A 12,060-nucleotide genomic window follows, 5' to 3' on the forward strand; every position below is an offset into this window, starting at 1 on the left:
CGCTACTAGAATTACAAGCAAGTGATATTCTAGTAGGACATGATTCACGAAATCCAGCTCATAATCATCCTCACACATTCCTGCGGGCACGATCTCGCCGAACAATAGCCCTCTAATTTCGGGTTTCCAGCACCAGTTTCGTGGCATGTCATCTTTCTAACTCAGTACAGTGCCTGTTGACCCTGTTGACGAAGAGCATCAGAGCGGAGCATCACAGCAAAGGAGCAAGATCTTTGAAGCAACACATGAATGAAGCCTTGAGCAACCACAGATGCTAAAAAGTATGGGCGGCAGTCACAGAAAGTTGAAAAGCATGCCGTCCGCCCACTTGTCGGCTGGCTTACAGGTATTTTGCTGGCCATGTCGAGATATCGTGCAAATCTGCAGCCAAGGCGACTAACCCAAAGCACCAACGTGTAGGTGTCAACCCAGTAGAATCACTTTTCAAGCCTTCTGGAGTGCTAATCCCGACGAGCGGGCTCGGAACTCCTCGACTACGTAACGACCCGACGGGCCGGTACCGTATCCGGGAGGGGCACTGAGGGCATGGCGCATGCATCGTGCCATCGTCCCCAAAACCGGGAGTTAATTATGGGGCACACAAAATCCGGAGGCCCGGCCCTTGTGGGAGAGGGCCGGCGTCCGGCCCGTCAAACGTCCACCGGTGCCGATCGGTCTTCCGAAAGGATGTGCCATAAGTGCGAGAGCTAGGCTTCAGTATACTATTCCGATTCATTTCGCTCTTCTTTGTAACGAAATTGCAATGCGACAATGTCCAACGGAGCCATCCGTCACTAGTAGCTAACTGCCGGGAATAATGTTCCGTATCGGCAGTGCTCCGCGAGATCGAATAAAGTAAGTAATGAGATTGACACCTACATTGTCTCCCTGGCAATAAGAAGAGTCTAGTCGGCAAGACTCCGATGCTAAGACACCTTGCACAGAGAAGATGGACGGCGTTGAGGGCGCTTTTGAGGCAGCGACGGCCGAATCACGACACTGGACCCCGCGATGGCGACACACCCCACGCCAAGGGGTAGCGAATCATCAGCGCTTCGCAGCACATCATCAAGCATCGGACCCCGTTGTAACCCACACGACTCCCAGAGTGTTATCTGGGCAGTTCTCCAGTATCCGTGAGATTGCGGCCAACTTGAAACCTCCCTTAGCGTAGCGCGATGGCCAGTTTATCAGGAAGCGAGATACATAAATCAGGTACGGGATCCCCCAAAATCAGAAAACGTTGTGGTTTTGAAAGTTGCGGCTGTTCAATGCACCATCTGTTGAGCTGCTCTCTGTCTTTCCGTTGTAAGTGACTAACCCTACGGATTCACTAGAGCTCTCACCTCTGCTCGGCATGGGGTCAGAGCAGGAATACGCGTCCGCGTCTCCCAAGGGAGTAACGGTGGACGAGTTCTCTTCAGACGGACAAAGCTCTGCAGTACTCGAGAAGAAGAAAGCGCCATGGTGGTCTTATATCTGGGACTACGAACCGGGCCGGTCGCAGGAGGAGCGCGTATTCATCCAGAAGCTCGACGTCTTCTTGATAACGATGCTGAGCTTCGGCTACTTTATCAAAAACCTCGACCAAACGAACATCAGCAATGCTTTCGTCAGCGGCATGAAGGAAGATCTCGCAATGAACGGAAACGAGATCAATCTCATCGACACAGCGTGGACCGTCGGCTACGTCGTGGGCCAGATCCCCTCGCAGATCGTTCTCACAAAAGTCCGCCCGTCCATCTGGGTGCCTTCCTGTGAGCTTCTCTGGACAGTTCTGACGTTCTGTCTGGCTGCAGCAAAGACCTCAAACCACGTCATTGCAATCCGCTTCTTCGTAGGTTTGGCAGAGTCAATCTTTTATCCGGCCGCTCACACGATCCTGGGCTCCTGGTATAAGCCCTCCGAGCTCGGCAAGCGAGCCTGCATCTTCCACGCCTCTTCGGCTGCGGCGAGCATGTTCTCGGGCTATTTGCAAGCTGGCGTCTATAAGGGACTCAACGGCGTCCATGGCTTAGCAGGTTGGAAGTGGCTATTTGTAAGCACCCCCTCGATCCCATATGGCGTGCTTTGGTGGAGACGACTCCTGCGAAACCGCGTCCTGACTCGGCCTCCGACTTACAGATCATGGATGGAATCATCAGTCTGCCAATTTGCATTGCTGGATACTTTTTCCTGCCCGATCTCCCGGAGAATACACGAGCATTCTACTTGACTGAGAATGTGAGTGAAACCAACTTCACTAATTTTGAGGGACCGCAGTTATTAACAATCACCTAGGACCGTGAACTTGCCCGCAGGCGGATGGAGAGTGTCGGACGTGCTCCGCGAACCAAATTGGGCCGTTCTGCGTTCAAGCGAATCTTTGGTCGCTGGCACGTCTACTTTCTGACCATTCTGTACATCATCTTCATCAATATTGGGCCTTCCAGCAGTGTGAATCCCTTCTCTCTCTGGCTCAAATCCAAGGGCGAGTCTGTGGAGAAGATTGTAAGTTGACTTTGCTCATGGTTGGTCTATGGTATCACGTAGCTAACATAGGTATCAGAATATCATTCCAACGGCGGCTTCAGCTATTCAACTGGTCCTTACGGTGTCATTCGCCATCCTCTCCGACGCGATCCGCCATCGTGCCAGCGTCATGTCGATATCCACCTTCCTCGGTGGTTTCGCTGCCTTGATCCTCGCCATCTGGAATGTACCAGACGGGTTGAAGTGGTTTGCGTTCCTTCTCCAGCGCGCTTCCGTACCGTACGGACCACTCAGCATGAGCTGGACGAACGAGATTTGCGGCGCCGATGCCGAGGAGCGTGCAATTGTCATAGGAATCATGAACTCGCTGGGCTATGCCTTTAATGCCTGGGTTCCGATCCTGACGTACCCTCAAGTTGATTCGCCCAAATTCAAGAAGGGCTTCATTTTCTCGACTATTGCTTTCGGTGCCCAAGCACTGATCACCGCTACGGTGGCCTTCTTGTACAAGCGAGACAAGAAGAAGGAGGGAATCACCAAGAGAGACGAAGAAGGTGTCACGGCGCCGGCCTCAGTTCCTAACGCCGAATAGACTTTTGATCTCTATGGGCCGATAATAGATTGGAAGCATACCACCTGCACCTTCAGCTTAATCTTTGTTCCGATGGACATTGGTCTCTTCTAGTCTCATTGAGATAAAGGTACTTGGCTCACCAGTACCGACATTTCTTATATCACATGCACTTAGCAAGCATCTTTAGACATTTGAGTTTGAGCGTTTTCATCGGCATCTAACTTACTAAGGCGTCTTAATAGAATATCTTAGACACTTCAAGTCTTCTCAAAAGCCCATTCTGAGCACCCAGATTCTTGCTAGAAATAATTGGTGTGACGGGCCAAGGACTTTTAGATTGGATCATCGGACATTCTCATACCATATTGTGACGAAATTTAACTCCCAAGTCAAAGTAGTTTTAGTCGAAAGTGCGTATCACCATGTTTCCTGAGGTGCTCTCGGGTCATACATGCACGATACATATCAACACTTCATAATGAACATGCGTTGAAATTAAGAGGTTTGGTATTGCCTCTTCATCTGAAGAGAATCATGCCCGGCGCAATGTTTCACTGATGAACAAAGCTTGCCGTCTTGATCTGCTTCTCTTATACTTATCTCTTTATATACTCGCAACAGTAACGGCAGAGTTTGCAGCCAAAATTTACACCCCGGGTTCCGTGTACTGCAGCTTGCGTCTGTAGCACATGTTTTCTACCCCCTGAACTATCTGCTGGGTTCTCATATCAAAGGTTCAGGTGAAACGAAAGCAATTCATAGCGTAGGTACCTGATGTGATTCATTCAAACGCGGCTGCAATTGACAATCACCTTGTTTCATCAGTATCACACCTTTCTCATGACTTCAACGTCCAGATTGAACCTTTTTGCACATACCACAATGCTCTATTGAATAGTGCAATGATTTTGCAATAAATTCTCCAAGACTCACGAATTCCAGGGCTTGAGTGGCTACGCCTTTCACCTGAGGAGGGTTACAGCCTCTGCAAGAGCTTCCCAGACATGCCTCGCAAACAGTGCATAGGATACGGGACAGAATGATTGCGATGTCTATCATAGGGCTAGGCAAAAGTCATATAGAAGTAGAACACTTTGAATTCTCGAGACTCTGTGTTCAATCTAGACCCAGTTGGGAACACTCGGGATATCATTGTCTTGCATGAGTCCGCTCGTTTGTCTCTTATCATGATGTCACCATCTTATATATGAGACTCGACATTCAAGGGGCTTGTCATCTCACTCAACTTGCTATTGAACAGAGATGACTACCTTAGTTGGGAGGTACCGACTGCCTTCGAATTAGTTAACTTTGTGATGTAATCTTCTTCACGTGTAGCATTGACTGTCCCTTGATAGGCCTCAATCTCCTGGATGGCAATTAAGCCGCCTTTGAGTCAAAGCTAGGGAAGGCTGGCAAATGAAACTAGGTTTCCTTTCGGAAAGTTTAGTTTGTTTTTCTTGTGAACGCCACCTCATCAAATTTGTTTAAGGCTTTAATCATTCGCGAGACAAGTCCCGACAAACCTGTTTCGTAGCTCACCTTCTCTTTGCACAAACCTACGGTGCCAATTCAGGGTTCTATTGCTTTTTGTACTCAACGTTTGTCATTCACTTATACTTCAAGTTAGATTGTTGCCTAAGTTAGTAAGCAAGTGAATATCCCAGACGGCTTTTGAACTCGATGCGTGAGCCTCTGTGGCTCAGCATATTTGGTAGTAGGTTTAGCCGAGACTTGGCTTAGGTTGGTTGAGATCCATCTATCCCATGCTAAATCCGGGAGCCAATCAAGAACGTGATATGCCGCTCCTGAGCACTGTGTCAAGCCATTCTCCGCCGTCATCGCCAACTCATCAGCCACGCCGAGATGACAAAAAAGAATCACATCAGTCCACGGTAGGGGCAACACTGTCCGGAGTCTCCAATTCTTGAATATGACGAGTTCAATACTATCGGGTTACCCCTTTGTCCAGTTGTTAGCAATTTGTTGGATGTCTCGCTTCGAAGCTGTGTGAGAACGCATACCAGACTCCTATTATCTATCGGCCATCGATGCTGCATTCTGAAGGCTCGCCCCGTTACCCCATTGGTACTCCACCCAACCTCGACGCGCTTGGGTCCGGTGGCAAAGTCAAGATCATCAAAATATCTCAAGGTACATATGAAAATCAACGGTCGATCGGATGATGGGAGTGACGAAGAAGCCACCTGCCGCATCGTGACTGGCGAAGGGGGCCCGGGATGGTGTGTTTTCGACCCTTGCATGTCAGATGTCGCGAAGTGCGCTGGGGCTCCTCACAACCAACCGCTCCCACCTTCCCCCACAAACGCTCATCGAACTCCATAAAATTCACTCGTTCAAATTGGACCGATCACCAGGATGTTGGAAGAATGGCCGGTTAATTTGCTGGCTGCACAGTCTAGTCCTCTAGGTCGCAACTTTTCTGGGGTCACTCCAGGGTCCCGGTCGTAGCGCTGGTGGTGGGTGCGTGAACCCGGTATTATTCGGCATTTTGCCGTTGGACATGGGCGTGCGGCACGTCTCCAAATCTGTCGAGAGTCTCCTGGTGGCTCCTCGCATCTTTTCCCCTCATGGAGCTGGGGTAAATTGGGGAACCATGTCTGCCCATGGTGTGGCTCGCTGAAATACCATCGCCTCTGCTGCTCTGTTATCATGGTCTGTTATCGCTTGCTTTTCAAGCTGCAAGTTTCTGCTGCGACCTATTATCGGCATTCGATACAACTTCAGTGTGACGGGAAGGTTATTTAGCCTCCGTCTTGCTGTATTCAAGATTGTCCCTTGAATCCTTCCGCAGAGCTTTCGCTCTACTAGCATCATGCTCGTCACTCAACCCATTCGTCCACGGCCGATCAAGACTCGGTCGAGAGCAGGTTCGTACGATGCTTCTATCACGACAGCCTCGGATCCAGAATTTCTGACATGGACATCGTTGTTATGACAGGGTGCAAATACTGGTGAGTTCATGTCCGAGCTTCACTTTCATCTAATGTTGTGATCGTGAAGAGTAATCAAGGTGCTAACCACGCTTTCTAGCCGTGACAAGGTTAGTCATCTTGACCCATCTTGGATCTGAATTTTTGACCAATACCTCTCTAGAGAAAAAAGTGCTCAGAAGAACGTCCACAATGTCTTCGTTGTGTGCAGGCCGGTATAGTCTGTGTCTACGAGCCTATAAAGAAGAGGAAGAGAAGAACTTCGACCCGGCCAGTTGACACTCAAGACTCTATGGCGTCAGACGACTCAAGTAGCCCGATGGGCGGCAACACGGACTTCCAGACAAGCCCAGATACGAATATTGTCACTCCACCCGATGTCTTACAACTAGGTGTAGAAGAAACTTTGTCCCCAACTTCGGCCGTAGAAAGCAGTTATTCTACTTCGATAAATTCGGCATTTGCATTATCCGATGACCTCGACGACACAGGCAGCTATGATTTCGGCTATGATGACTCACAACATTTTGAGGACGGGTTCGAGTTGATGGGGGATCTGGGTTGTCAGAAAGCAGCTGAAGCCCACCTCCCGCTTTCTCTTGCGACTTTAGACCAGAGTTATCAGCAGCCAACAGATGATTCCTTTTTCAGCGCCAGTTTCGACGTATCTTGGAATGAGCAATCATGGTCAACTGCATCCCCGCCCTTGCTGGACCTGCTCCCGCCGACCGGTCGTAACATCTTCGATTTACCAGAGAATACCGGCTTGTTAGACCACTACTCCAAGGTCATGCTCCCGACAATGGGGTTTGTAGATGGTGTCGCAAACCCTTTTAGGCAACATATACTTCCCCTTTCGCATAGGAGTTCCGCCGTTCGAAGTGCGATCTACGCGTTGGCCAGCGCACATCGTGAATATAGCGGTCTTGAGACGACGGAGGGATCTGCATGTTTTCATGAAAGAGCCGTGGCTGGTCTGTCTGCGATTATCGAGGATGGAGATGGGTTCGAAGAAGCTCTGGCGACGATCATCTTACTCATTCAGTACGATCTGGTAAGAGAAGTCATGACAGCGGATTGAACTTGACGCATCGACTGACTGGTGGGGTAGGTTCTACAGCGGAGCTCGGACAAAGTGGTGTATAATCATCTTCAAGGCGCCCGCCACATCATTTGTGCCATGCCATCCCCCAAGCCTGCGAGTGTGTTGTTCTTCGACCAGGTAAGCTACCTAGCGTTGCGGAAGTCTGATTGAAGGGATCTTTGACATGGGACAGGTGTTTCGCTACTTTGATGTACTCAATGCCTTGACGAACGGCACGTCTCCTGTCTTCGCAGCTCCCTCAAGTCGAGCCTACTCGCCAAGTACACCGCCACAATTCATCATCCCTAGTGGAATCGATCCAGTGTTGGGAATGGCCGATGATCTTTGGCCCACTCTGCACCGTCTCGCAGAGCTCATGGCGATGAAACGCGAGCTTCAAGCCGCCACAGCGATGGGACAAACATCTAAGTTCGCCGTCCTGCGTACCGAATACCAAACGGCATACAAGGCAATAGAGAAGGCCCTGGAGTCGTGGGGTCCGACACTGCCACCAGGCTTTTCCCTGGTTAACCGTATCGTCGACGGCCCCGAAACCGCATCAGAAGTCGAGCTTGCCAACATCCGGTGGATCACAAGCACGGCACTCGCATACAGACAGAGCGCCCTGGCCTTTCTTTACAGCAACGTTTCGGAATACCCTTCATCACATCGCCTCGTACAGAAACACAGTCAGGCCGCTTTGTGGCACTGTGCGGCGTCAGTGTCTCATGGCGGAGCAGGACTTTCCATGCTGTGGCCGCTCTTCTTCTCTGCTCGTCATGCCATATGCAGCAGGGACCGAGGCTTGGTGCGTCAGGCGTTCACTGCCTTTGGCAGCAAGAAAGGTGTGGTCGACACGGAAAAGCCGTGGGCTGTTGTCATGGACGTGTGGAGAAGGATAGACATGCGAGCATACGGCAAGGAGCAAGTGGGTTCTGAGGCCTGTCCAGACTTGTGGAGGCAAGTTGCGGCAAGCATGAAGTTTGGCCTTGTGTTTGGCTGAATGGGAGTGACTTCATTCGTACGAGAGTCGGCCCGGTGATTTGGGGACGGAGACGGAGACGGACAAGTCTGGGGAGACCCCAGTTCATGACCTTTTCCGGGACCCTTGTTTTGATAGCTTCGCGGCAAGACGGTCGTTCAAGAAGGCAACATATGTTTTGATAAATGGGGTTGAGCACCGGTCCAAAGGAATACGACCAGCCAACAAAAGGAGTCACATTAGCAGTTGAACATACCACGATCGTTTCTTCTGACTTAGACTCGGTTGCACCCGCAGAACAAAAACGAGTAAATTTCGCATCATGGACTGTTCATCAGCGCTCTGCACTAGCGTTTCTGGCGGAGCCCAACATCCACATCGTCGAGCAAGCTAATGCAGCTCATGATTGCATCCGCTCGTCCACAGGACCAGCAACTCCTTCAGGTGAGTCGACGTGGCTCGACCAATGCCAAACACCACTTTCATGATTGTCCGCCAACCAACGTTGGAGAACAGGGAGCCGCAGGGTACATTTCGACCTTGGTACAGGGTTCTTTTCAGCCTGATTGCCCCTCCGCAGATCCAGGGGACCGGGGGCGGCACAGAGGCGAGCGAAGCTACTTAACAGCTACAGTAACAACGCAGGCGCCTGAGCCTAAAAATTGTAAAGGTAGGTATGGTGTCACCTTAGGTAGCCAGCTGCTGTTTGCTTCCAACGCCGAGACGTTGCGGCAGACTGGGGCGAGATATCTGCATCTGCGAGTGGTTACCGATCTGGGCCTGCAAGCCCTTTAGAGGCGCAGAGGCGCAGACGTCCTTTCGTCTGATTTTGGCGCGCCCTCCATCACATGAAGCCATGCGTGCCGGCCACGCGCTGCAACCCCAGAACGCGGTGCAAATACCGGAAGCGGTATTTAGCCTGCGAGTTTTCGTTTTCGAAACCGAGTAGCGTGACTGTGAGGGTTCTACCCTTTTGGAGTAAAGGGTGAGGGGAAGAGAGATGAGGGAAGACGGTCAAGTCACATCTCTCGCTCACCCTTCCTCGCTTCTTGGGTTTAAATTGCAATCGATGCAGACTCTCTGGGTAGGGCTGAGCGCTTACGCGGTGTCTAAGATTGAATTATCGCCCAGATGTGCGGACAGTGTCATGGGTCGCAGAGATGCTTTTGGGATCGAGGATCAACTGTCAATCCGACCTGATGGGTTCGTTTGCTCCGCGTCCTATGAAGAGCAAATGATCCTCGGGAAGTCGTCGCACGCCGCGCACACCGGCCGTCCGTTTTTGTCATATCTCAGCTCAGCATTAGACGGCACAACAGTCGGTGACACCAGTGCATGCGAACAGAAGTACCCAAGCCAACCAGCCGCGCCGGTCTAACCTCCCAGAGCTTGACCTGAGGCTGGACACGCATTTGGGGCGTCATGTGATGGATGCAAACTCGGGCTCGATTTGCGAGCAGGTGGGAGGGCTCTGGCCTACTGACTTGTGCTGACTATGTGGACTTCATGTTGTGTGAATGCCTGGTAGACGGGCGGCCTAGACGTGCGTTTGCTTCTGCACCACCCCACATGGCTGCCGGATCCCGGCCGTTGGTGTTATTTCTCCAACTGTGCGAGACCAGCGGGCGGGGAAACTGGATGTCCTGTTCTCCTAACGAGTGAGGGGTGTTCGATCCAGGATAGAGGGTTAGTATTGCACTCCTCCCTGCGCCATAGCACGTGGCGCAACTTGGAAGTCGGAAAGACTGGGAGTATGGGGGTCCTGCATGTCTAAGGAGAAGCACGATCTCTCCGGATGTCTACTGGGCAGAAGATTTGCTCGTGGTTGAAGAGAGAAGAAGGGCAGGAATTGTGTGGCGCTTCTCTCAGTTGCGTGGCCTACTTCCAGCGAGCGGGTTTGCAGGACGATGATTCGATGAACTCTGGGACTGTGTGGGCTGCTCCGTGGTTGGCTCGGCTCCAATGTCCTCTTGCTTCCATCAGCCACATGTCGGAGGAAGTGCCGGATAGTTTGCCAGGGCCGGTGGGGCCGGGGCCGGGGCCGGGCCGGAAACTAGAATGGGCAGCTTCCCGCTATAGTTGGATATTGAAGGGCAGCTTGGGGATTTCACTGGAGTCGAATGGCAGTTTCATGAACATGATCTTCACATTCGTTTGTTCCCCAGTACTCTCTGTTCAATGTCTTGAGACTTCATCGTTCGACTGGGAAGTTTGAACCTCTAGGTGGAACTCAGGCCAACAAGTTTCTTGGGAAGCAATAATTGTGGTATTTTGTGGCTGGACTCAAAGTAGTATTTCCTGCTTCATTTCATTGATCAAAATGGCTCTGAACATGTAAGGACTTATTTCCAAGATGAAGTCTGGGTGTCCAACCAAGGCACCATAACATCCACGACGCCCTGCAAGTTCTCAGGGAACAGCGCGTGAGAAGCATCTTCAACAAAGACAACAGTGGACCGGTTGCCCACCAGCCCAGTCGTGTAGTTCCACTGGTCCTCCCTCCTCCACGGGTCCAATGTTGCGATGACGTCCAAGATCTGAGTAGTGTTGCTGCCGATTGTGGTGCTCGTAGGAGCGCCAGTCACGGAGCCCATAGCCTCAGGGAACCACCCCGTCAACCATAGGGAGGCATTGTGTCCGGGAGCAAAGTAACCCAGCTCCAAAGCAGCGAGACGTTCCTCTACGGAGTAAGTATAGTTGCTCGCAATGTTGGCCGTAGCTGCGATGGTGGCATTGGTGTTGATGCCGGTGTTGATGCACGCCAAGACGATCGAAGGCACCTTTTCCGGGTAGGCGGCGGCCATGTTCTTCGCCATACGTTGTCCGGCGGCATGGCCGAGTACCACAGCCTTTCCGTTGCCAAAGGTATCAATGACCGAGACGAGGTCAGCGCCTACCTCGGCCCAAGTGGTAACGATGGGGCCGGTAGATTCGCCCATGCCTCGGGGTTGAGGACGCAAGACGCGGTAGCCCGCGTCAGCGAGGGCGGTCGAAAACTCGTGGAAATCGTCGATGCTGTCCCGGGCATAAGAAGGCCAGACAAGCAGTGACGGGCCATCTCCCTCGACGAGGACCTGGATGGTGTTGTTTGATGATCCAGTGAGGTATTTTGTGGTGTATCCGGCGGATGCCAGGCCCAGCAGAGCGGAGGAGGCAAGAAGAGTATTGATGTACATCGTGATACAGCCTCCTTTTTCTTTCAGACAAGCTTATAAGATTCGACTTTTGAACGAATGACAGAATCTTTGCCGAATGTACAGCTATAGTCAAGAGAATGTTGAGTGACTGATGAATGATGTGGTGCAGGAGGTTCTGCAGCGGACGATCAGAGGCATGATATATACAGAAACAGAATCCGTAGTGCTGCCTCCCACTTCACCGGGAGTTGAAAAGCTTCAGTCGGGACCCCTGAGCTTTCTTACGACTATTATCCGTTCTGCACCGCAAATCCCACAGATTAGAGTTTGCAGACTTCTTGGCATTTAAACATGGTGGCGGTACTACCGATCTGTGCGACGTCGGCATCTTGAATGCGTAGCTCCTGAAAAAACGAAAACCTCCTTAATCTACCAAAGATCGTGTCTTCTCGGACATGCCATAATTACGCAGTAAGTGGTGCACACCGATTGGTACATGTTAGTTTTGAATGCTTCATTATCGGGTTCGAAAGGTTCGGTAACGTCACCACAACTTAACTTCATATCACAATCCCCCGAATCACTCTGAAGTAGTTTCAATTGATACTTATTCAGAAGCTAGTAGCAAGCGATAGTATCGAAGGAGCCCGAAGCTGACGATTTTCATTGATATATCGGCAAATGCATTCCAAAGACGTTCTCAACGAATAACTCACAACTATGAAGGCTGCATTTGGGATCGAAAACACTCAAAACTCCGTCAACTTATGAATAGCGATTGAAAGGTCAGCAGCCAGTTCATCCCAGCATATCAAGTACTCTAGTCATCAAAAGCCCGGCCGCCAAGACCTGAGAAG

At 51.1% G+C, this 12,060-nt stretch overlaps 4 protein-coding genes across 4 annotated transcripts; 2 read left to right on the forward strand and 2 right to left on the reverse strand.

Annotated features, from left to right (window-relative positions):
* Window positions 1-949: 949 nt before the first annotated feature.
* CCOS01_14374 (major facilitator superfamily transporter) lies at window positions 950-3,064 on the forward strand (the record flags this gene model as incomplete). The annotated part of the gene is made up of 5 exons (XM_060462518.1): window positions 950-1,136; window positions 1,338-2,038; window positions 2,125-2,223; window positions 2,281-2,490; window positions 2,549-3,064. The coding sequence occupies 5 exons, from the start codon at window positions 950-952 to the stop codon at window positions 3,062-3,064; spliced, it is 1,713 nt and encodes a 570-aa protein (XP_060307003.1).
* Window positions 3,065-6,292: 3,228 nt separating this feature from the next.
* On the forward strand, window positions 6,293-8,087 carry CCOS01_14375 (uncharacterized protein; the record flags this gene model as incomplete). The annotated part of the gene is made up of 3 exons (XM_060462519.1): window positions 6,293-7,054; window positions 7,112-7,222; window positions 7,278-8,087. The coding sequence occupies 3 exons, from the start codon at window positions 6,293-6,295 to the stop codon at window positions 8,085-8,087; spliced, it is 1,683 nt and encodes a 560-aa protein (XP_060307004.1).
* A 1,857-nt stretch (window positions 8,088-9,944) lies between these two features.
* CCOS01_14376 (uncharacterized protein) lies at window positions 9,945-10,261 on the reverse strand (the record flags this gene model as incomplete). Its single annotated transcript, XM_060462520.1, has 2 exons — window positions 9,945-10,139; window positions 10,235-10,261. The coding sequence occupies 2 exons, from the start codon at window positions 10,259-10,261 to the stop codon at window positions 9,945-9,947; spliced, it is 222 nt and encodes a 73-aa protein (XP_060307005.1).
* A 147-nt stretch (window positions 10,262-10,408) lies between these two features.
* CCOS01_14377 (uncharacterized protein) lies at window positions 10,409-11,242 on the reverse strand (the record flags this gene model as incomplete). The annotated part of the gene is made up of 1 exon (XM_060462521.1): window positions 10,409-11,242. The coding sequence occupies one exon, from the start codon at window positions 11,240-11,242 to the stop codon at window positions 10,409-10,411; it is 834 nt and encodes a 277-aa protein (XP_060307006.1).
* Window positions 11,243-12,060: the final 818 nt, after the last annotated feature.

This window comes from Colletotrichum costaricense, assembly GCF_030867565.1.
Source record: "Colletotrichum costaricense strain IMI 309622 chromosome Unknown Scaffold_20.1, whole genome shotgun sequence".
Lineage (NCBI taxonomy): Eukaryota > Fungi > Ascomycota > Sordariomycetes > Glomerellales > Glomerellaceae > Colletotrichum > Colletotrichum costaricense.